Here is a 16,231-nt window from a genome sequence, read left to right as displayed (position 1 = left end):
CTTAAAATTAATGAAATGCCTCAAGTGTGGTGCCACAGCATCCAAAATTTATCTACTTTTAAATTGTAATTTATAATTATGTACATGCTATACAGAGTTTGCACACAACTAGTAAATAAGGAAAGAATATTATATTTTTAATGGTAGAAAGGGAGATAAATTAATATAAAAATTTTACTTTTTCCTATAAGACAAATACCATACTAAAGGTTTTCCCAGATTATAGGATAATTGCACAGGAAGGGCCAAAGTATGAAACTCTTTTGAGACTATTATTGTACTGATCACAAGGTGTCAGAAGGATAAACTTATAATTTTATGACTGAAGATGGAACTTTCTCCTTTTCAAGCTGCAAGTAAGTGTTGCATATGTCACCAAAGCCAAAGGCATCATGTGGATGTGTATCCTGCTGGAAATTACTTTATATCTATGTGATGTAACTCAAGCAAATAGAAAATTTATATTTACAAAATCTTAAAAAAAATTTAAAAAAAAAGGGGGGGGGGGGGGGGCAACAAAAACTGGACTTGGCTGATACATATAGTTCAGTTCAGTCAGTGACTTGCAACACTTGGGTGAAGAGGTTTAACTCGAACACGACGGGACAATCCAAGTCGCAGACCCTGACCTGGAGACTTCACTGGTGGACTCTGGGATGAGGTGAGACTTTTACCAATTTGACCTGGAAAGAAAACAGAAATAAAAAGTGGTTGTTAAATTTGCACATGCTGTACGAGTTTCTGTAGGTTTAGATTCAAGTACCCTTGCTGTTGATGGCTTATGCTGTACCTGGTGGGTTCCACTTTGGTATCATGCCCCCTGCTGGGCTCAGAGATGCTGCAGGTTTAGATGTATAGACTGTGGATGATGAAGCAGGTCTTTTGGATGCAGATTTAGCTGCTGGAGGACTTCTCACTGGTGTGGAGGCTGCTGTGACAAGGAAGTCCTCAACATCACAATTTAATTTCTGATTGAAATTGCCATCAAAGCCAAAAGCAAAGTAGTTGTGAACAAAAGGAACAGACCTGTTGCCTGTGATTTAGACTTTGAGGGTTTTGATGGCTGCTTTTCTCTTTTAGAGGCAGGAGTCTGTTTGGTTCTCTCATTCTTGGCAACTTTCTCCTTTTTCATTTTGCGGACTTTCTTAACTGTGAATTCCTCATCATCGCTCTCTTCTGGTTCGCAGAAATCCTCATCACTTTCTGAATCTTGAGAAGCATCACTTGTTATTTTAAGAATCCAGAAAGAAGAAAAAAACAAAACTGACAAAAAACTCTAAACATACTTAAGTAGGAATTAAAAATGGACAACCTGGTGTCAGTTTGGGTTGATACTCCTCATCTTCGTCCTTAAGGTTTTTACTTTGCTCCTCAGTTGTTTTGGTGATCGATTTTCCCTGTCTGATTGCGGTAGATGATTCTCTCTCTGATGAGATTTCATCCAGACCTAAAAAAATTATTTCAACAGCTCAACCTTTCTATGCTTATTACTTCACAGGTATCACAGATCATTATTATCCTTGTAAATCTGAGGAAGTTAAATGTGGGGCTGCACAAATAATTGTTGTGTTTAGGTAAATACTAGATTGTCACCAACAAGGGCGTGTAGCAAGCGTGCTGAAAGAAATGTTTCTTAGTCTTCATGTTAGTGATCTGTATGATGATGTTAAAATCTTAATTTACACAGATAGTACAATTATAGACATCCGTCCACCCAGTCGATGCAAACAGGTGCAGCCAGCCTCTTCACAGAAAAGAAGCGGAGTGTGTGTGCGTGTAGTCTGTTTATCTATTGTATTGTGTTTTGTGTGTAACTGCCCAGGTGAGACAGACAGGAATTAGCTACATTTGGTACAATGCATCTCTTTTCATATGACATGGACCCTGATAAACAAACAAACATTTTACATTACAATTTTGATTTAGTTTGAATTTCTTTTGGTTTATACAGACTTATGCAGCCCTGTGTAAAGGTGTCGAACAAAAGAAATGGTGTCCGGGGGCCATAAAAAGTGGACTTTACCGAAAACGGCACTGTCCACACTGCAGTTGGAAAAGTGCATAGAAGATGAATCTGTGTTTTCATCTACTGGTCGAAGTTGATCCTTGACATCTTCTAGACAAATTTAAAAGAAATTGAAGTTTTATAGTACGCATAAAAAAGTGTACAATTAAAATCTACACTTTATAGGTCACAGCCTACCGTTGCTGGCAGGAGGCTGGTCCTTTATTCCATCTACATTATTGAGCAATGAAAGTGTAATGGCCGCCTCAAGATCTCGTTCATACAATTTCACATCTAACGGTCTTCTGCTGAAAGAAAAACGTACGACCAAGGTTCACAAATCACATGGATTATATCAATTATATATCAAGTCATATGCATATGTCTGTATGCATGTTAAGGCCTCATCACAAACTCAAACATGCATAAATGTATATTTCTGACTTAATCAATTTACTGGTTGTGGTTCCTTGTTCTAATTAGGTCACTTTCAGAGTGATGTTGTTTAACTTGTGTTGAACGCTCTAAAAATGCTGTAGTGGCATAAATCTTCATCATTATCTTTATTAACTTGCTCACCTGCTTATTTGGCTCACTGTGGCCTGTGTGTTAGTCTCTTGACTCAAGGACTTGCTTGATGATCTCTTGTGCTCCTGCTTCACATCTTCCCTGGCCTTTTTGCTGGGTGGAGCCTTCACACAAGCAAAGTCCTCATCTGTCAGCATAAAGATAACATTGAGATGTGTGCATGGTGAGAGAAGACGGTGTTTACGTAGGCAGGTGTATCTGCATTGTAAACTACAATGCTTAAACCAATCCTGTCAATAATAAATCTAAATACTAGAGATGGATTATAGTGACTCTGCCCACAGGAGGTGCATCCACACAGTAAAGGATGACAGATAATATTTACCTTTTTGTTTTTAACTGATAAGCTGCAGTTATTACTACATTTTATTCTGGGTCTTTTAACACTTTTATTCTAGAGGCCAGTCTAAACCAAGGACCCAAATCTCACCTGAGCCATCAATAATTATGTGTGCATAGTAAACTCCCATACAATTGCGTTTTTATGGTGCCATGTGTTACTTTTGGCGAGGATAGATAAAGGCTTTGAACTCACCGTCATCAAAGTCCTTAGGTTCAGAATAATTCACAACCTTTGTTTTCCTGCGTGTCAATACAGAACGTTTAAGCATTAAGTATATATACCAACAGTAGCGCCATGAATTCAGGGCAAACATGTGGCTTACAAACCTCGATGGTCGGTCCATCTTGTAAAATTGGGGAACTAAAAACGCCTTTTTTTTTTTTTTTACATCGAAATTTACCAACGGCAACTTCCACTTTAGATTAGCTAGCTGCAAAGCTAACCTACGCCTGCGGCTAGTAGAAAACAAAAGCCAATGGTAATGGGATGAGCTAATTTAGCTTCAATCAACCGACGCGTCCGTCTATTCATCGAGTGAACTGTAAACATATAAAATACAATTAATATTACTCCGGTTACACAACAAGCAACTAAAACGCTTGTGTGCTTTCAACCAGCCCGCGTAAATCGAAGGGGAAGTGACGTTTTGTTGCCCAACGTGACGAACACCGCGAGCCGATTCGTTTGTTAAGCATAAGATTAATTTCGGGTTTGTGGTTTTTGAATGAATAAATAAATAAATACATAAATAAACAAATTAAAAAACAATAATAAATGAATAAAAATGTATCTCATGTCTGAGATTTAAAAAAAATATAATAATTAAGATACTGATGACACTGTTCTCGGAAAAAAAAAGTGCTAAATCTGCGTCCATGAAATACTTTCAAAGTCATTTACTTAGCGGTTTTATCGAAATAACTGTACTTTTTTGGAAAGTTTAAGTTAAGGGTGGGTACATACGTGCTCATATTTATGTATATTATATGTTATAAGTTAGGTGGCGTCTAAAGATTTTGAGTAAATAATATCATGAATTACAGCTGTGCTGTGGCTGCAGGTGTAAAGTCGGTAACATAGTGTCAGAAACTAGGAAGAACTGTTAGTTAATACGATATAAAAAAAAGGGGGAATTGCTAATTAAATTGAAATTAGAGCCGTTGGCTGCATCCTTCGATGGCTGCTTTTGAAGAGCCGGAGCGTCACAGAGTTTTTTCACATGTCTGGCTTAATTTCCAAAAGGGGCCTAGGATTTGTTGTTGGACGTCACTGTTCAAAGGAGCTGGTGCTATTCACAACTCCGTGCGCTTACTGTACATATAAAGATTAGCTTTTATTCACATCAAAGGTTTTGTTACACTAAACTAAATTATGAATGTGTGCTACTGCCACCTTTTGGACTTTCTGTTCTTTAGAGTTACTATTCTTTCTGCCGGTTAAAAAAGGGGTCATTTTTGGACGTTACATAGCAGTGAACGTCTAAAGTGGTTATTCCTCCCACGCCTTAAGTACCAGGCTGCAAAACTGAAGTTTGCGCAAACTAACGTGTAGGTGTGTGGGGGCCTGCACTGAAAAACATAACATGACTTCTTTAAAAATGTGTTTGGAGAATTCCACATTTTAATAAAGAAAACAACACATTTTTATTATTCAAATTATACAGGGACAAAGTATTTTATCAGGGATGTTCTTGCACATTTAAACAAACTACACTATATTCCGATATTAATGTTAGATATAGTTTTGTTCAGTAGAATTACTTGCAGTGGCTCATATCATGAATATTTTTAATTCACCAAACTAATACACTAATGTAAAAAAAAGTCTTTGTTTGTTTGTTGAGATTGTTAGGACATTTCTGTCTCTTGTTTTTCCAGCCCATGACAGAGCAGGTAGAGTCGTGCAGCCAACTGTCCAGCAGATGGCAGCAGACACTGAAGCTTCAAGGAATCGGATCACAGAGGTACAAGAGTCTGATCTGGTGATTGACATGAACCTGACATGTCCTCAGTCACCCAGTCGCCCACACTCAGGGCGGAAACAATCACAGCTCCTTCTGAAGTGCAGTAGAAGGGAAATTGCTACATTTTTGCTGCAATTCTAGAGAACAGCAGCTGTCTCGAGGGTTGTCATTTTCTACTTTGTGAGTGGGTGGCTGTCAGCTGCGGTTTGTCACACAGTGGACCTGGAGTAGACGTTCAGAGATGTCACGGTCCGTGTCTTTGTACCCAGACAAGGGAGGAAGACATGCCGCCATGGGGCTAAAGGGCCCTGTGGTCACATTCCTAAACTCCTCCAGTGCTGCCTACGGCCATGACCAAAAATATCAGATCCAGTCTGTGGTCACAACATCACGCTTCCATTCACACATATAGATGTTTACATTGTGTTACAAACAATATTAAACCAGCAGTAGCAACAACAGGTGACTTTTTAACCACCAGATTTATCAATGACCCACCATTCCTACATTTAGGGTCATCATGGGATTAGAATCCCATGTATCCAGCACTTTTTCATGTATACATTAAACTACAGAAAATGACCTGGGTCTTCATTGCTGCAGTGGAAATTGCACCACCTCCACTCCCATGTGTCCCTAAGTGTGTTCTTAGATTACAGCTCTGGTAATATTTGTTTTCTGAAAATTATTTTGGGTTAAAAATAATTAGTATGTGATGTTAAATGTACAGTACATGAATATCTTACCAGATGTGGATATTGAATGTATGAGCTCTGTATTTTTGGACTTTTGCACACTGTATAAACAAGTCTTTGAGGTATTGATGACATAGACGAGCCCCCAAAGATTTAAATATAGGCTAAATATGTTACATGTTATGTTACAAGTGCACAGCCCATATGGATTTCAAAGGTACTGTTTAAAGGGTGACAAAACTTACATGCTTACAAAGAACTTACGAAGACTTTCTGTTTACTCTGTTTCAAACAGGACAAATACAATCTACCACACGTCTTTCTAAACACAGTTTGACAGTGTTTTAAATGCATAACATTTTGAAGTTTATTTCCATCTACATCCAGTATTACATACATCAATAACAGAAATCTCTTTGTTACAAGTATTGACAGCCTTTGCCAACTTATGCTGAGGTGCATCTTGTTTGATTTCAGTCCATTTGTGTTAAATGATTTGGACATTGTTTACAAAGGTCCCACAATTCACACTGTAAGTCAGGACAGACACCAAAAACTCTCTGTAAACCTCCACAATAACATTTTGAGGTTAGGCATAGATCAGGCCATATTCAGCTTCATTGATTGCAAAATGGAAAACGTTTAAAATCCCAAGGAGTCTACACTCAAACTGAGTAACTGGACAACCTTGGACGGGGAGGTGACCAGTAACCCAGTGGTCACACTAACTTAGAAGTCCTCTACAGAGATTAGTAACCCTGGCAGAAGGACTGGGCTGACTAGGCTCTTATGGTTGCATCTTTGCTGTGGTTGTGTTTTTTCTCTTTTTGACATTTTGTAAAGCACTTTGTGATTTTATCTATGAAAGGTGCTATATGAATAAGAGAGTAAGGACAAAGATTCTGTGGTCTTATGACACAAGCATCAAGCACTGGCAAATGCCAAGGACTGATAATTACTTGGCTAATAACATTCCTGGACTACTCAGCAGCAGAGACAAGGAGATTGAGCCGCATTGAGAGAAGGTTAAATGAAGCAAAATTCAGAAAGGTTTTGAAAAAAAAAAACGATCCAGACTGCAAATGACCTCAGGACAGAGAGACAGTTCACCTTTCTGCATTACTATAATCCAAAGCATACAGCCATGATAACACTGGAGTGACTTCAGAACAAGTCCTGCAGGGTGTGAGAAGATTGTAGAGACTTGATCAGGAACATTCTGAGCTCTAATTACTACAACACTCACTACTGCCAAGTTCTGAATTAGGGGTGTCAGTACTTTTGTAAAAGGGAGTGTTTGCAAAAGTTAAAGATTATATTTTCACTTTATTAATTTGGGTTATTGTGTGTAGATGTGTTGCAAAAGATTGCAAGTTTTCAACTTCACAATTAGCAATAAAATGAGGAAAAAGAGGAGTTGTACTTTAAGTTGTACAACAAACTATGAGGTTGCTTTTAGTCCCACATATTGGTAGACATAAAAAATATAACAATGGGTGAAAAGGTCCAGAATTAATGGTTCTAGCTATTATTATTTATAGGTTTTACTGGTTGAGATTCTTAATAAACCCATATTTGTGATTTATATCTCAGAAACCAGCAGACAGTATTACAGGTACCAGGCTATTTTCACATCCATCTGAATTTAATGGCCTAGTTGGCAGTTGTGAGGTCATCAGTGGCCCTAATTTGAGCTTGGTAGTTGGAAGTGGTCAGGATGCAGTATTCCCCCCTCAACCACTAATGTGAATGCCATCATTATGTACTGTATGGCATCTCAGGGTGGTAGTTTGTGTAGGGCATTCTCAGTCCAGCAACACTGTCCTTGTACGGTTGTTCCGCAGGCGGAGACTTCACTGTTGTTATTTACATTCCACTCAGGGAAAAGAAAAAATAGACGGCTACTTTACTACTGAGATATTTTATGCAAAATATTGTCAATGTTTTGCATTGCTAATTTCCAAGAGTGATGTTAATTAAATACAATACTCTAAAAAAAAGTCATTTGTTTCACTTTGCAACATACAGATAGAGTTTTTTATTTCAAGCAACAGGTATTTTTAGCTCCCCGTGGAGACAAAATGATCCGTCAATTAGAAAATTGAAAAAACGGAAGGGGGCACCAGTTATTTACAAGCCTCAAACTAAATGTGGCCTCATGAGTTCCCAACTTTTTCGGATGTCCGGTGTTGGAATTGTGCCAGTGTGGTGTAGGTGTTGTAGCCTCGAAATTGTCTTGCGACAGATGCCTTCAGGCACAAACCAGTTGCAACCACAGCACAGCCACAGGTTTAGCCATGGGAACCATAGTGGGCAGAAAGATCTGTCAATCAGTGGCTTCCGGAGTTTGTTTTCTAAGAAACTCTCTTCTTAAGTGCATGCTTTTGCAGACGTTTTTTTGTTTTTTTGGTTGGAAGCACACATGCGGCAGCCACAAAACTAATTGAAAGGCCAGAGAGGAAGACTCATAAAGTGACTGTAGGAAGTGTGGGCTTGTGACTACATAAAAAGGTTGCCAAAGGCCTCTATGGAAGACATGTTTTTACCCACAGTAAACAAAAAGGGATTTATGTTATGAATCTGGCATTTGCACAGTTTATGTATTTTAGCACGTTATTGACAGTCAGGGTGCGTGTTGGTCAAATTTAAACGTATTTAAAATATGCTTTGAGATTGGTTACCAGCAAGTTTGCTTTGAGACCCCTTAAAATGAAGCAAAGTCTATTTGTGATGCTATTGGATAGAAATGGGAAAGAAAGTGTGATGAAGTGTTGATATCACCAATTTGGTTGTATAAGAAATGCAGCTGATCATGTGGGAATTAGAATATGTGGATTGAAAATATATAAACACTATGTTTATAGAATTTGGGTTAAAATAAAATAAACAGCCATATTTGTTTATCTTTACTTCATTACTTCTCTGTTATTAAGTGGCAAGTCAGACATTACAGAGCTTTCCCAAACATCCAGATCCCTGTTACAATTACAATTTTATTGATGAAGTTACCTAAAAGTTGGGAACATTTATGAATGAAGCAATAATGTGCTTCACTTTGGAGGATTTTAAGAGGTATAAAGTGAATGTATATGTTATATATATGTTACACAAAACAAATATTTTTTTCCGGTTGTTTAAAATTAACTGATACACACTAAATCATTTTGAAAAGGTTGTATAAATCTTTTTCGGTCTCCAGAAGGAGATAAATCTGATAAAATCCTAAAGTTTGATGCCTACATTAGCTCTTATTAGCATAAAACTCGAATTTGTACCTGAACTAACTGTAATTGAGTTGCACTATGGGTAATGTAGGCACCAGGCTTTGAGGAGGGTAATGAACATGTGGGGAAAACAAAGTGCAAATCTGGTTCAGCTCCATTTGTTTTGATTCTGATTTTAAACAGATCATCTTGAACAGCTGAGCTACAATAACTACACTGAAACCCAAATTAAAAAAGTACATCAAAGCTTTAAGAAATTCCTACGTGCTGAATCATCATGGCAAGACGTCGTGTGCTTGTGTTTTGGGGGAAGTGTTATTGGCAATATCAAGCCCTGGAATGTGCAGTATGATTATATGTGTTGACAACACAGCAGGGATATAAACAGCATCAAAGGGCCGGCAATAATTCAACGCTGCCAGTTTTACACTGTGACACCATTCAAAATAGCATCTGTAACACAACATTGTTTCCTGCTCTCCAGTGTGACACTTTAAGGGCACACAATGAGCAGTCTCATTAGTGTGACCTTTGAATGGGGAGGTCACAGAAAAAAGGACGCTAACGCATGAGACTTATGCCTTGTCGTGCCTTGGATGCACTGCACCACTTCGTTTGTTAATAGATCTGCTGGATCAGATTCTCTGTCGTGCACTTTCCATCAAGTGTACTGCTCTGTACTGTGACGCACAAAACACACTTGTGCCTTTTTAATTGACAATAAGTGTCTACACACATTTGATAGCCCGAGGCTCTCATCGCACTTATGGTCACAATTCTAGGCACTTTTATTTTTGTCACAAGGATTCATATTTTGGATCTGTAAACAAACAACATTAGTCAGAACCTTTCACTGTAAAAAAAAAAGTGATCAGTCATTGAACTAAACGCACCTGAGGAAACGTAGGGGCCAACTTCTTGAACTTATTGTAGTTTATACTGAATAAATATTCCACTGAGACACACTATCTGCAATGCAGGGGATGACACAGTTTTCTTCACTACGTTAAGCTGAGCAACTGGACAGGAGATAAAGCATCTGATGACACTGAAGTGCTTCTGTCAACACTCACTAAGTAAAGCTTGGCTGTAGAATTACATACAGTGAATGTTAGGCACAGAATTCACGATCTAAACAAACTACTCCTTGGAAGTTTGACTGAAAGTTAAGTGAAAGTGATCGCAGTCAAACCACATGCCAGCAACCCAGTGCTGCAATGCAGTGAGTTATCATCCCTCAGACATGGACCTAGCTGTCTTAACATCTGCGTGACACCAGAGGGCAATATCTGCATGGACGAGCAAGAAGGATGGGAGCTGGAACCCTTCTCTACATTAATGTTTTGATTCCCAGTTCTATTTTTTTCTGGCAGTTTTTTATTATTCCGTGTTCTAGTGAACTCATAATTAGACAAGCTGTAAACTAATTATCAATTTACCTCAAGTAGGTTGGTTGTTTTGTCTATGGACAAAATGATGTGGTTTCATTTGATTCTGCTGTGTTCACCAATTATTTTGAGGCCACAGTCACTACTTTTATTGAAAGTTTGCTGATGTCAAGCACTACCACACTTCATATCTTTAGCTTTTGGACAATGTAGTGCAATATAACATGTGGAGCAGAAATTGAATAAACACATAAATTAATAAATGAATGGCTAATCAGATCTAGTAGGGGATGTTCTCCCTGAGACCCATTCATGCCCGACATCATTGCAAAACATTGCTGAAATTTACAGGATTTCTGAAATTCTCCTAGATGCCAATATATGCTAACATGATTATTTATGTTCCCATAAGACTCTGCATACTAGCCTTTCCTGTCATCCCACACCTGCCGCTCACCCATCACCACAGAGTTTCCCACTTCAGCTGCTCCTTTTTCTCAACCAGTTCATCTCCACTGCCTGGTTGCTTGATTGTTTTCAGCCTTTATCCTGTTTTTTGTGCTATAATGTGGATATTCCTTGTAAAGACTTGTAAAACATTGTAAAGACTTTATTTTATACCTGTTCTGTCATGAGCAACCAACTTTCAGGTTCCAGATCCCACAAAGTGTTATATGCTTGTTTCCCTAAATAAGTTCAGGAACAAGGTCCATTAGTAAATGAACATAAATCAAAAATGACCTAATGCCTGACCTTTTTTTTACTTTTACCTTTATGATGTTTGTTTTTACTTTTGCTTTGAACCAATTGATTAAAATGACAAACTGAATTTCAGTGCAGGAAAAGTACACCTGTCTCCTTTTTAACGTCAAGGGTCACTTAGAGTTTTACACAGTAGATTAGAACTAGTTCATGACAGTTCAAAAAAGAAAAGATCTGGGTAAACCACAACTTGCCAGTGATTCCTCTGGATCATTCTTTATTATGGTTTGTTATTAGTTGCTCTCCAGGACAGGCACCATGCCAAAACTGTTGATGAACTCCTCACGGGTTTCAATTTCATCCGGCAGGGGTCGTGATAAAAATAAATCTGATCTGATCTTTGTTGTGCGAGCAGAATGACAGCAGCTCTGTCCAGGATGACTCACTCTCTCAGCAGTTAGCCATTCCTGACGCTCTCCTCTACCCATCAGCCAAATTGCCTTGATCCCACGCTCATTCCCGCCTGTCGCCCACCCTCCCGCTCACTTACTGTGGGGCAAGGTGGTCGCATCCTCACGGCCAGCGGCATGGTTTTCATCCTGTAGGGGTGAGAACGTGCAAAGCGGCGAGCAAATGTGTTGAGAGAATTCCACACATTCTCCTGCTCGGTCCTGGTGGCCTGGCTTGGTGTTGGGTTCCTGGGAGACAGGGAAGAGGAGCCAGAGGACTCGGCTGCCGACTCAGCAGCTGACACCTCCCCTGATCTTTATCTCTTCCTACTGCCATAAACCAAACTGACTGACTTTTCAGCATGGTAGCCACGTAAACAGAGCTATCCCTATGGCCTCAAGTATGTCTGCCAGTTCTTGCCTCGAAAGAGCAGTAGAATATGATGAGGATCAAATCCTTAGCACGTTTTAATTTTTGGTACAGCAGAAGATTTACAAAAACTTACCTAAAACTGTATTTCATCAGATTAATAAAAAATTTCATTAGTATTTGTTCTACTTATCCACAAATTTGATGGATGGTATTTCATCGCTGGTCCTTATGGTCTCTGGAGTAATGGGCCTTAAATCTGTTTGTTGGTATTTGGATGACACATACAGAAATATATGAATGTAAATATCTGCTCTGTCAAACATTAAAATCGGTAGTATTGTGGCACCTGTCGGCCTTGCTTTAGGACCTCATGCTAAGGGCTTCATGAATTGACGGCACTGCTGAGCTCACACACCGGCTGTCAGGTAATGCTAACAAAAACCCTATGAATGGACGTTTGCACATCATTCAGCTCTCTTGGGATGAGAATGTGATTGCTGGGCTTTAAGGGGGATCAATGGTCATGATGTGAGGCCATCCTGACCATTTAGAGCCGATGTCATCCACCGTATGGCTTTTACTACCTGCTCCAGTACGAAACAAGAGCATTTTTCCATTTGTTTCTGCTTTCTGTGTGATTTGAATAAATGAAGTGCCCCACTTTATTTGCAGCTCCTCTTTGATGCTCCCTAAAGCATTTACTTAGTCAAATGACATTGTCGCGATTCCCAGAGGGTTCCTCATCAAGTTCATGACAAAAACGCTTTCAGGTAACATCAAATAGCCGTTTGTACTTGATATTTGCATACGACTTGTTCTGAAAGTTTGGCTTAGCACTAGAACAGGATTTCAAGAAACGTTGCATTGAGCTTGAAGTTTGATGAGTTTGACAAACACTCATCCATGACCTTGAAAACAGCAGTTTGCAGAACAGTCACATCTTAACATCTCACACAAACTTCATCAACAGATTAAATTGGCCTCTCAACTTTTAATCCACAGTAAGATGTATGTAAAATGTAGTGCACATCTACGTGCCTATAATCATGATTTACCACTTCTGCCTTAGATGTTTTGCTGAAGGCCTTGCTGATATTGATGATGTTTTTTTCCCCCTTTTATCTTCCTGACGTGACCATAGAAATTGCTGTGTCATTGGTTGCGATTTGTAACCGGCATAAAAGTCACCCTCTGCTCTGCTTCTGTTCCCCTTAGTCACTGTATGCTCAATTTAGCAGCACACACACATCTGCAAGGTGCACAAGCTGTGCCCATGAAAAGATATTTTTAATGGAAACACTCCCTTCTGACAAGCTGTCCTTTGTCTTCCCAGTGCAGCTCAAAACCTTCACAAAAACCTTGAAAGAAGCAGAGTAGATTTGTTTTAATCTGGTACAGCTATTGCATGTGTCTTAGCAACAGTGCGTGGCAGTTTGTGGATTTGCTGCCCCTGTATCACAAATGTACAAAGCAGCTGTGGAAAAGAGCATAACCCAGTGAGTTTTTGGTTGATGAATATTACATCAGCTGGCTCAGCAAAATTCTAAACCCCAAGCTCTTTTTAGGGTAGCACCTTACTATTTTACAAGCCCCTGCTTCCCAGTATTCAAATCCAATTGTTTTTGATCGATCACCACATCACTTAGCTACTGTATGTGCTGGATAATGTAAAGTTGAAAAAGTTGCTCCAAGGCTTAGGGCTGGACATGATTGGTGCTGAATATGGTATAATGTCCTTTTAACTAAAACATTATGCATCCGAATTAAGCTGGAGTCTGCAAAAAGTGCTGCTTTTGCCCCAGAAAAGCAATAAACTCAAAAACCTCTGTCGTGCAGCATGTTTCTCAAGCTCAATTTCATGCATTGTCTTAAAATTTAGTGCAGAGATTTATAGTCCCAGAGGATTCATATTACTATTATTAAGATTATTATTACTGCTATTTTTGCTTCACCAGCAGGTCAAAGTTTTAATTTATGCAGTGCTATGTGTCATAGACGGATTGGCACCAAATTTCGTCCAGACATTTGAGGTTCCCATGGAAAAACCTGCTGACTAACCTAAACTGAGTTGGTAAACATAGGAAACCATACACCTGGTAATATTTACATTTTTCTTTGCATTTACTCAAACTTTCAGCTTCGCAGGACTACTAGCCTTGGTGCGGTCTGGTTTTATTATATGAAAGCATTTGCAGTTGTAAAAATTGTTTACGTTTAATGCTGTTCTTCAAAAGCTGATGTGATATTTATATCGTGTCTCTGTCTCCTCCTCTAAAGGTCTGTGCAGGTTTTATGTGCTGTCTGTACATTCACAGTTGGACTGAGTATTATTTCTCATCTATGCAAGAGATTCTGATGTCACGCCAGAGGAATCCCCCCTTCATCACTGGGTCTCCCCAGCTGTTCTTTAATATTGTCTTTTAAACCCCACGTTAATAAAACAGTAGTTGAAAAAGCTTTGCATCCTTCTGTATCCAGTTACGTACACCTTCATTATTGGCATAAAAGGTGTCTGTATGTCTGTTACCCCTGGTTGATGTGTGTGTGTGTGTGTGTGTGTACTAAGCTGACCGGACAACAGCAAACTGCAGACTATGTCTTGAGTGTCTAGTTTCTGTGTCCTCTACTTTAGTTCTAATATATTCAATCGAGACGAGTCTACAGCAAAATCAATTTGCTGTGTTACGTGGGCAAGTTTCCATCAAGCTCGCTCTGGGCGTGACTCTGTTACAGTTGTAGAGAAAATTATTCCTTTGTTTTTTCTTTTTTTCTTTTTCTGGTCTACAGCTAAAAACAGTCGTTAAATAGTTTGTGATGATTAAAGTAGATTAACTCAGATGGCATCACTATAAAAACTAATGGTATTTAGTCTTTGGCTTGAAATGCGCCATTTTTTAACCGAAAGCTTGTGCTATAAACTAGAGGTGTGATGATTTAAAGCATCTCAACCTTTCTTCATTTTCATCTTCTTCTTTTTAACCCTTACTTTGTGAGTGGCTCATCTTCAAAGTCATTCAGTTGCACACTACAATCATAACTTTAAGAAAGCTTTTTAATCAAAAATGCCACATGTATGATTTTTACAGCTTGTCGAATGTGAAAACTGACTGAAACATCACCTTTGTCTCTAGGATTTTTAAGCATTTTTAAAAAACTGACTGACATGTAACAGACCAAACAATTTATTGATAAAGATTAGCCAGTAATGAAAAATGCGGTTATTTTGGACTCTAGTGTCAGTGGAATCGGATAAAGAGCTTTTTTTCATTTGTATTTCGTATCTGTTTAACAAAAGCATAAGAGTATGCAGACAATACATAAATTAATATGTTGGCCATTACTCACAAAAGTACACTTTGCTTCTAATTTTTGCATTTTACAAAGGTGTCATCACTAAAGAGCAGCCTCAGCAACACGCCAGTATCAGCGGAATTAATTTTAAGACCTCGGCACCATCTCATTAACAGTGCCTACACTACCATTGATTTAGCTAAGTTTCACTGTCAATAACCCAGTGGTTTTGTCTATTCAGGCTATTGGTTGCCTTGGTTTGCATAGTCATGTGCTTACGCAGCAAATCAAGAGGCTGTCTCATTAATTTGCTATTCGGTGTGGTCCAGTCTGTAGGCAACAAAAAGGACCCGGATTTCTCTTTCACCACATTCCTTAGTGATGGTTTTGGGGAAAAGATATCCTACTCCCAGACCTCTGACTTGTAGCCAGAATCTTTCACGCCTCTAGGAAATAAAACAGCGTTGCTTTCTTCGATTTAAATCAAAGAAAAGTGTGTGAAAACAGAAGTACAGGGGTGGTGCTACGTGATTTCTAATCAGCATAGGATCAAGTCTAGGTAGAGATTTGCTAGTTTTCAATGCATCCTTTCTGTTGCTACAATCTTTTTTTAATAGGTTTCTTCTGGCCTGTGATAATATTTGATTGTGTATGACTGGTATGACACGACAATAAATCAGTATTGAAAATCAATTGTCAAATTTCCATTTCCTAAATTAGGAACAGCAAAGAAATTAGAACCTACAGACACTTTAGTTATTTAACATATGGAACTAATACCACAATGTTAAATGAGTTAGGTTTCAATATTGCAAAATACAATACTGAATAATATTCAATATACTGATGGGTTGTTTACAATGGATTACATTGTGTAAACGGGGTTTTGTTAATACAGTAAGATCTTTATCTGAAACATGATTGTATTTTTTAAATTCATGTGGTTGAGTAGAAATCATCTTTTACATAAGTAGTGCATAAGTAGTATTTCATAAGTAGTAGTATAATAATATTTGTGAACGCAGTTTTGTAGCTAATTTAAATGTATCTTCACATATGAAATGTTTTGTTTGTTTGTTGTTTTTCAGTGAAAGGGTGTCTTGCCACTGATGTTTATGAGCAACAAGGTCTCACTGGTTGCTAAGGTGGGCCTGAGGCTCCCTGGCAGCCGAAAGCCCCATGGGGCCCCAGAGCCTGGATCTCTGTGACG

The 16,231-nt window shown here is 38.6% G+C and overlaps 1 protein-coding gene across 5 annotated transcripts; it reads right to left on the bottom strand.

The window, feature by feature from the left end:
* Positions 1-116: 116 nt before the first annotated feature.
* rad51ap1 (RAD51 associated protein 1) lies at positions 117-3,580 on the bottom strand. 5 transcript variants are annotated; one of them, XM_067489912.1, is made up of 9 exons: positions 3,263-3,580; positions 3,129-3,175; positions 2,585-2,720; positions 2,204-2,313; positions 2,024-2,116; positions 1,313-1,447; positions 1,027-1,209; positions 791-928; positions 117-683 (listed from the first exon to the last, which is right to left on the bottom strand). In XM_067489912.1, the coding sequence occupies exons 1-9, from the start codon at positions 3,277-3,279 to the stop codon at positions 556-558; spliced, it is 987 nt and encodes a 328-aa protein (XP_067346013.1). In that variant the 5' UTR covers positions 3,280-3,580; the 3' UTR covers positions 117-555. The 5 variants fall into 5 exon arrangements, with proteins under 5 accessions (XP_067346013.1, XP_067346009.1, XP_067346011.1 ...); XM_067489908.1 differs by having other exon boundaries at positions 791-931; positions 3,263-3,579; XM_067489910.1 differs by having other exon boundaries at positions 791-931; positions 2,024-2,113; positions 3,263-3,579.
* Positions 3,581-16,231: the final 12,651 nt, after the last annotated feature.

Source organism: Channa argus, chromosome 21, assembly GCF_033026475.1.
Source record: "Channa argus isolate prfri chromosome 21, Channa argus male v1.0, whole genome shotgun sequence".
NCBI classification, from domain to species: domain Eukaryota; kingdom Metazoa; phylum Chordata; class Actinopteri; order Anabantiformes; family Channidae; genus Channa; species Channa argus.
Note: the sequence above shows the minus strand (reverse complement) of the source record. Positions and strands in the feature narration are given on the sequence as shown.

Excerpts from the sequence above, each read along its gene's own strand:
- rad51ap1 (XM_067489908.1), bottom strand. Across the intron at positions 2,314-2,584 it reads ACAGTGAGCCAAATAAGCAG|CAGAAGACCGTTAGATGTGA; the intron begins GTGAGCAAGTTA and ends TTTTTCTTTCAG. Across the intron at positions 932-1,026 it reads GTCTAAATCACAGGCAACAG|CAGCCTCCACACCAGTGAGA; the intron begins GTCTGTTCCTTT and ends TCCTTGTCACAG.